Here is an 8,787-nt window from a genome sequence, read left to right on the forward strand (position 1 = left end):
TGTGTGTGAGTGACGCTGTTAAAGTGCTGTGATTGGCAGTTCTGTGGAGTGGTATTTACATAAATTGCTGCAATTGCGTCACGAATGCGGGTAATTGTTGCTACCGCAAATTCCTCGTCATATTTGTTTGTAACTTTTGCTTTTTGATTTGGTTGGCGAGACATATAATCTACCAGCCCCATTTTTGCACCAGGAATATGTTCAATGTTAAAGTCAAAGGGTAAAAGACGATCAATCCAGCGCGTTAATCTACTATTATAAGATTTATTTGATCTATGTTCTTTCATAATTGAAAGTAATGCTCGATGATCTGTGATGATTGTAAATGATTTGCCAAATAAAAAATATTTGAAATATTCGACGGACCACACAACACCTAGTAATTCAAGTTCATTAATGCTATAACGTTCCTCATTAGAGTTAAGGAATCGAGAGGCAAATGCAACTGTATGCCAACCTGTAGGTGAACGTTGTTCTAATGCTGCTCCTAACCCTGCTCTAGAAGCATCGAATTTGATCCGCGTTTCCAAGTGAGGATTGTAGTGTGTGTTTTCTTTGGCGTTTGCTACTCTATTTTTAATTGCTTGGAAATGTGTGTCATGTTCAGTGTTCCAAATGATTTTTGTGTTCTTTTTTAATAATGGACGAAGAGGATGACATAATTGGGATAAGTTAGGAATAAATTTTCCAAGGTAGTGTACAGAACCTAAAAATGATCGGAGTTGTTTTAAATTTTTAGGTGCTGTCAGTGATGCGATTGCCGCTGTTTTTGACTCAAGTGGAGCTATTCCAGATTGACTGAATTTATGTCCCAACCATTCTATTTCGGTTTTTGCAAAATGACATTTAGGTCAGTTGATTCGTAGATTATCCTCATCTAGTTTCTGTAAGCACTGATAGACAAGTTTTAAGTGGTCTTCTTTGGACCCACGGCTAACTACTATAATGTCATCTAGAAAACAATCAGTATTTTTTAGTCCGAACAAAGGTATAGTCCATTACTTTTTGGAAAGCTGCTGGCATATCAGTTAAACCGTAGAAACCTGTAATCAAACGATATGTTCCCATTCTCTCACCGCCAATAATATTAAAGTTACAATGTCTGGCCACTTCCGGGTCTAATTTAAGTTGACTGTATGCGTACTCCAGTGTGGAATAATACGCTGTTTCTTGTGATGCGGATGTGTTCAAATTCTGTTGAATTGTGTCAATCAAATTATCAATATTTGGCATTTGGTATTTGTTTTTATGAATAGATTTATTTAAGATTTTGGAATCTAAAGCTAATTTAACTGTTTTATCTCTTTTAACTGTAATGACTATAGGAGAAATGAAATTTTTATCTGAACAACTGTTTAATTTTATGATGTGTTTTTCATCAAGTAGTTTTTTAAGTTCTATATTAACTAGTGGTTGTAAATTAATAGGTACTCGTCTTCCTTTTTGATGAGTAGGTGTAAATTCACTATGAAATGTTGACTTTACTGAATGTTTTAAAGATTTACCGACACATTTGATGAGTTCAGGAAAGTCAAAAGAGATCTGCCGCTTAATTGGGCATTGATTTTGATCAATGTTTGCCACTTGCTTTGATTGGATTACTGAGCAACCTAGCTTTGGGAAAAGGTCTCGTCCAATGATGGGTCGGTGACCATCTTCAACGACAGTTACATCAACGTATGTGGCTATCCAGTCATTACACTTTATTGATGTCTTGATTATACCTACTATTTTGATTATGTCATTGGAGAAAGTTTTTAAATCGTGTATTTCAGGAGACTGTATCCAATGGCTATCTTTACATTCTGATACCACTTTGTCCGCCAGACTTTCGTTAACGATCGTACAAACACTTCCTGAATCCACCAATGCTTTCGTGCTTGTATTTCCAACTCGAATGTCCAAATTTACAGGCTCTACCTCACGGGTGTCAGTTTTGTATGAAATTGCCGCTACACAATTATCATCGTAATCGTCGTAGTCTGAGTCATAATTGGCATCGTATATGCTCTTTTGTTGTAGGAGTTTGCTAATATTATTTACTTGTTCGGTTACCGATGTCGAGGTGCCCACTGTAGCCGCTTCCGAAATTGAGTCGTCTACATAATTTACTCGAGATCTAGGTTTGCTAGTTTGTTTTGGTTTTCGACAAACCTTAGCGAAATGGTTAGAGATTCCACAATTTTTACATATTTTCCCACATGCGGGACAATTTTGTCTATGGGAGGGATTCCAACCATACCCACAATTTGGGCAGATCGTCGGTTTTACGAACTGATTTGTAGATGGTCGGTTTCTATTCCACGATCCTTGGACATTGTTTATCGAATGGACTTCATTAGTTGAATTGGTTGTTGGGGTTCCAGAGATTTTTAGTTGCGTTTGTATGCCCATTTCGATATTGATCGCAACTTCGAGAGCTTTTTTAGCGTCTCGTGTTTCTTTTAGCAATTCTCTTTGAATTTCTCCATCCTGCATGTTAGCGATAAACACATCCCGTATTATCGATTCCTCTTGGCTTCCTAAATCACAATTTAGGGAGAGTTCTCGAAGGCACCCGTAGAACTTTTCCACTGGTTCTCCTTTCATTTGTTTTCGAGTTAAGAATGTATATCTGTCAAATGTAATATTCCTTTGTTTGGTGAACACTTTATCAAGGCATTCCCAAAGAATTTTCGTGGTCACTCTGTCAATTTGAATACTTGGTTCTTGCGAACCAAAAATTCGTCTCCCTTCAACTCCCAGGCTGAGATACGTTAGGGATACTGCTTTACTATCGCAGTATTTCCAAGGCTTTTCCCCACATAGTATGCCAACAAGTTCTACTTTCTGATATCGGTTGAGCCATGAGTTTTTTAGCTGTTCATTCCTAGTACGTCTGTCTCTTTCGCTTTGAGCCGTGCTGTTTTGAACGTCCTCCTCGTAGATGGGTTCTGGAGGTAGGGTAACTTTGTCAGGGGGGTCGTCAAGAAGAGTATCGATTGATATTCCTTCTTTAGCCATGATGGCTAACTTTAGCATGACCTGCCATCTGTCCCATTGCAATGGAGGTTCCAACGTCGGTTTTTCCCCAAAGGGCTCGATTCCCAAGATTGCGCGTTCTTTTGTAGCTGACTGCGCCATGTGATATCCCTGACTATAGGGTACAATCGTGCTGTGAATCCACGTAGATTTAGATGTATGGATTCGAGGTGCGAATCCAAGCTTTCAAAGTTAAAGGAATTGTTACTTTTAGAATTAGCCACAATCGCGGTACGAATGTAGGCAAACTAAATGAGATTGGATTTCTCCTTCAAATCCGCTAGGATTTTGTCTAGTGGAAAATAGATTAGATTGCGAACAACTGAATTCAGTAAGGAGATTCAAAAGAATGAATAGTTGAGTAAAAGTGGGAGGTGTGAACGGTATGAAATAATGACTTTTTAGTCGGCGGTAATTTATAGTTATGTGAATACTGACTTTTAGTTTTACAAGGACAAGTATAAATTAATTAAGTACATTTTAATAAATGAGAACTAAATTATGGTACAACCGTACCACAAAAGGCATTGAATTTGAGTGAGCTTTTGCATGACGCATGCGTTTGAGAAATATACCTGTGAAATATTATTCAGAAAAAAACTAATATTTTATTCTAAATGCTCCTAGAGTGCAAAATTTTTCCCTCATGCAGTGGTAAACAACAAAAAACACTGATTAAAGAAAACACTCAAATAAAAATGGAAAAACGGTTCACAATTTTGAGTTGTCTTAAAAGTTAATTATGTCAGATGACACAAAGATAATATTTACTAATAAAAAAATGTTTGTATATTTTAGTTTGATAATTCATCAGTTCTTTGTGCCATTATACAATAGCACCAGGTTAATTAAAAACTGTTGACGTAAAATTTATTACTTTTTAATTCTGTACTGTTAAGTTTGCAGTCTGAAAAACTTCGCGCCTACTTAATTTCCCGGGCTGGGTTGTTCATCCGTATTCCGCCTTTATAAAGCGAGAACAAGGGTGTAAAGGCAATTCCACTCAAACAAGAGTTAAAGACTGTAATTTTGAGTAAATTAGTAAAATTTTAACTCTTTACGTTACAAATGTTTGACCAATTCAAAACATGTGAAAAAGAAGCAAACTAAAAAAAAAACGAGTGAAAAATTAATTGTGTGATTAAAAGTGTAAAAAGTAGTTTTGATGGTTTAGGTTAAAGTAAATTACACTCTTAAACTACATTTTGTCCACCCTTATTAAGCGGGGGGATCTTTTCCCATCTTAGTGGGTGCATATTATTTGACACCCCCCCCCCCGAAGCACGTGCCATATTTTATTGTTAATAACCAAACTATGTTTTTATGGAATTTTCTACGGGGATTCGAAAAGAATTGTTCCCTCTCTATAATTGTAGTTCACACGGAAGGAGTCCTTCCTGGTATGTTAGTCATTTGCCCGTTTGAGAGACAATTGGAGTGTCCTAAACTGGTCAGTTTACGCTTCCATGGAAAAGCCACCACTAATCTGTTAGAGGTCGAACGACAACTGCAGCCAAATGTGGAGAAGGTAAACACAAAACAAGGCGGCTCGGTAATGTGCAATGGCACATAAGGTTCCGACCCCGCCCATCCACAATTTTGGCATAATTGTCTACCAAATGAGGAACATAGAAAAACCCAAAAATTATTTTTTGCGAATCCCAAAAAAGCCCAAGTCTTTTTCAAAAAATTCTGTATGAACGATAAGATAACCTCCAAAACAAATAACTCAGTGGAGTAAAAATTGATGCATTAGATTGCTGTAATATGTCAATATTAAGAAAGCGAGTCAAAACGAACAGCAAAATCAAACAACAACAACAACAAACATTAATTACATCAAAAAATTTATGTCCCTCTTAAAAACTAAATTTAATAACAAAGTCAACATACCGTCAGATAAACCTGAAACTAAACAAAAATAACTTATAAATCACCAGAAAACATATGCGACCAGTCCATAAAAAGGTTTGGTAACAATTATACAAAAAAGAACAAAAACAGAAAAGTAAAAAAAATTAACTTATTTTTTTGAAACAATTAACTTCAAAGTAATAAATACCATTAGGAATAAATTAATATTACCACAAATTTGCGATTACCACTGCTTCTATAGAAGGGCATTAGGACCTGACCTTATTCATTTCTTAGAGCGGCTAAAAAGAACAACAAAGAACAAACAAAATTTCAATTGAAACTTGCCAGAAAACGCTGTCAAAACCGTCAAGCCAAAATTTGGCACTCAAAATATATTTGATTGCGCCTTCTTCAAACAGCTATAATGTAGTACGTGGCCATTCATTAGTAAGACTAGGTAACAAGTAGACAAAAAAGCGAAGTGCTAAAGTATGTAATACATTTAATTTTTTTTTCGAAACAAAATTACATTCAATGTCATGACAGGCATTAATTACGAAAAGAGCTATTTAAATATCGTCGTTTTTTCATGAAAAGGAAACCCTCGAGACCTGTAATTATCCAGAATATATCTTGCATCTACAAAAAGAACGTCAAATATGACAAAAATCAAATTAATTTAATTTTTTTTTTGTGAAAAAGCGGTGTCGAAGCCAGTAAGGTCATAACAAAATCTTTAAAAAAAGATTTTGGGACACCAATCCCTTTTATTCCCTTGACACCCATAATGTCATATTTGAACTGTAATCAACTAACGAGATTAGGTAACAAAAAGAAACATAAAAAGAACAAAATTGCGAAGTTAAAAAAGTTTTTTTTAATTTTGGAAAACGATGGGTTTGAAAGTCATAAAAGCCATCAGCTATCTGCTAATATCAGAATATCGGTTTTTCTATTCTTCCATGAAAAGCCAATGAAAGCTATCACTATACAGGAATTTTCATACGACCGAAACGACAAAGTATAAATGACAGTTAAGACAAAATTAAAAAATTCAATTGATTTCTTCAAGAAAGAGGCGTCGAGGCCATTTAAACGATGATTTATATATTTCAGGATTTTAATATGTTCAATTGTGTCTTAGTTTGAATGCTAATAAGGTGACATGAGAACTGTCAATAATGTGATAATGTGACAAAATTAGAAACGTGAAAAACTGGCAAATATCAAAACAAACAAAAATCTAAAATCTTGTAGTATCAAAGCCAGAAAACAATAATTTCAGGCTTAAAACTGCAACCGAGAATAAATTTTAACTCAGTAGAAAGAAGAAGCAGTCTTTTTTTGCTGACAATAAGCTGGAAGTTGAACAAATTAAGAAAAAATAGAGGAAAAGTTAATTAAGCTATTATTTATTGAAAAGTCAATTATTTTTAAAAAAGAAACGACCATAAACTTTCAATTAAAAAACTAAATGCATTAGCCTGGAGCTGTTTAGCAAGCGAATTGGTTGGACCTATCACTCCTGAGCTTTGATTTGATATGTTCTGTTCTTTATTATTAAAAAAAAGTCTTTTTTTTAAAAAAAAAAGACCGACTGATTACAACCCGATTTTTTTTGGATTGTAACAGTCCAAGAATGCCCAAAATTACCCCTGTTAATACTTATTGTCCGTTAAGAACAATTGATTTTTCGAATGTTGTAGATATAGATAATTTCTGAGTTGAAACTCAAAATAAATTTTGCATTTTTGATAATCAACGAGTAAAGTTAGCAAAAAACGGCAAAGTTTTAACTACAAGGCACTCTCTGCGGACTCTGAAGTAGAAATAGCCCCCCTCTGATTCTACAAAGATTGTATGAGTGTTGTTTGGGGGTGTACTGTAGGCAAATTTAATCAAAGTGGACTAAAGTAGCTTATTTCGTGCTGTTGTTGATGAAAAAGGCTAAATTTTGAAATGTTTATCCAGATTTTTTGACCAAAAAATTAAATCAAAACAATCAAAAATGCTTTTTCGTCTTCAAAAATAAAATCAACGACACTATTCTTAAAAATTATAACAAATTTTAGCAAAATTGACGAAAATTTAGGCAAAAATTCCGGAAAATGTGAATAAAAACAACGTGAATTCACTCTTCTTTTCTCAGAAGTTTAAGCCTCGATAACTCCCTGTAGAAAACGAAAATTAAAAAAATCTTTTTAATTCCATATTCTACGCTGGACGAGCTTTCTAATGTTACCAGTCTCAACTCTACGATGAATATATCGAGCGGCGAAAATTCACGGAACAAAAAAAACCCAGTTGAGTATATAGTTCCTCCCCCCTCAAGAGGGTCGGAACAATTACTATACAGTTCTTAAGTTCAGATTGTTCAGTAATGTTTTCCCTCTCTGCCCGTTAATTTTACCAGCAAAGGACAAGGTTTTAAATTTTCAAGGAATTTTAACTGTCTCTTTTTTCGAACAAACAATATAATGAGGGTGATTTCTCTGGTGATATGAATAATTTGGTGTGCCTCGTAGTTTTAAAACTCCCGCAGCGTTTTTTTGCAGAAAATTTCAACACTTGGAATTCTGATTGTATATGCACTTTCATATCTTTGAAATTTTCCGTTTTAGGAAAAACCGAGGGACAAGACATTTTGCCTTTGCTCTCCCCCGATCACAAACAACGTGTCAGTGAGCCCTACCCGCTTTATCGAATACCTCGAATACAATCGTCTAATTGGCGTTTCTCACATTTACCAACCCCACTTCAGCCCCAATTTGTACCCTATAAACTTGGGCAAAAAGTATGAACAAATTTTAGATTTTTATGAAAATGAAGGACTGCTAACACGTTATGAAGTCTCAATGACGCCTATTGTGAAAACAGTTTCGCTTTATAACTTCGCAAGGCGGTTCAAAGCGCCTTTTATTTCGTACTGTATGTTAAAACATGCTTTGCAATATGATTACGTAATAGTGCAGGATTTTGACGAGGTCGTTGGTTTCGATCATAACAAGTTTTCCAAGTTATCACAAGTAATTAACGCTACTAATAGTTTTTTCGGCCAACAATACACCAGTTTCATGATGCCAGATGCTGTAGTCTACCACGAATGTTCGCCGAAGGCTCCCAAATTAAATTACACAAACCTCGTGGTTTCAAAAGGTCGTGTTGTGCTCAAAAAAGGGCTAAATATGGGCAAAACTATTCACAGCTCACAAACGTGTATTTTACTTTTCGCTCATTACTGTTTGGTGGCTCGGCGTGAAGATATTTTATTGGACGGACCAAAAATTTTGAAATCGATGGGACGGCATCTTAATTCAGCTACAAACTTTGACACTCTACACCTGAACGAACAAACCTTTGACGAAACAATTTTTTTGCAATCTTTTCATTTCAGACAGCCCGTAAATTACGAAGGAAAGAAAGCTGAATTCTTGAGACGGGATAATAATTGTGATGAGTCAAATATTTATGAAACGAACTGGTTGACACCCATTTCAAAAGTTCTGGAGCAAAAAACCATAAATATGTACGACAATTTAAAACTGTGACAGACATCTGGGAACTGTCCCCCCAAAACGTTTTGATCTTTTTCGTCCCCCCCCCACCCCTGTTACGTAACAGGTGTCATTACATAGTAGATCATCTTGTAAAAATATGGCAGGTGCGTCTGTGTGTGCAAATAATACGCCCCATTAAGCTGGTGGCACAAAGAAAAAAGATCATAACGAATTGGCTGGCAGCTATTTCGAAAGTTCTGGAAGAAAACACAAAAAAAACGTGATCAATAAATTATAAGTACGATAGAAACTTGACAAAGGTGTTTTTTTCCAGTGAACTCAATTTTATTTTCATAGGTCGGTTTGAACTAAATTTTTGCTGCAAGCCTGTGTGAGGATAATATTTGTTTGC

At 35.3% G+C, this 8,787-nt stretch overlaps 1 protein-coding gene across 1 annotated transcript; it reads left to right on the forward strand.

Annotated features, from left to right (window-relative positions):
• The first annotated feature begins 4,393 nt into the window (after window positions 1–4,393).
• Window positions 4,394–8,472, forward strand: LOC142336769 (uncharacterized). The gene is made up of 2 exons (XM_075385683.1): window positions 4,394–4,549; window positions 7,500–8,472. Exons 1-2 carry the CDS (start codon window positions 4,424–4,426, stop codon window positions 8,424–8,426), a joined length of 1,053 nt encoding a protein of 350 aa, XP_075241798.1. The 5' UTR covers window positions 4,394–4,423; the 3' UTR covers window positions 8,427–8,472.
• Window positions 8,473–8,787: the final 315 nt, after the last annotated feature.

The sequence above is a fragment of the Convolutriloba macropyga genome, chromosome 3, assembly GCF_964194025.1.
Source record: "Convolutriloba macropyga chromosome 3, txConMacr16.3, whole genome shotgun sequence".
NCBI classification, from domain to species: domain Eukaryota; kingdom Metazoa; phylum Xenacoelomorpha; order Acoela; family Convolutidae; genus Convolutriloba; species Convolutriloba macropyga.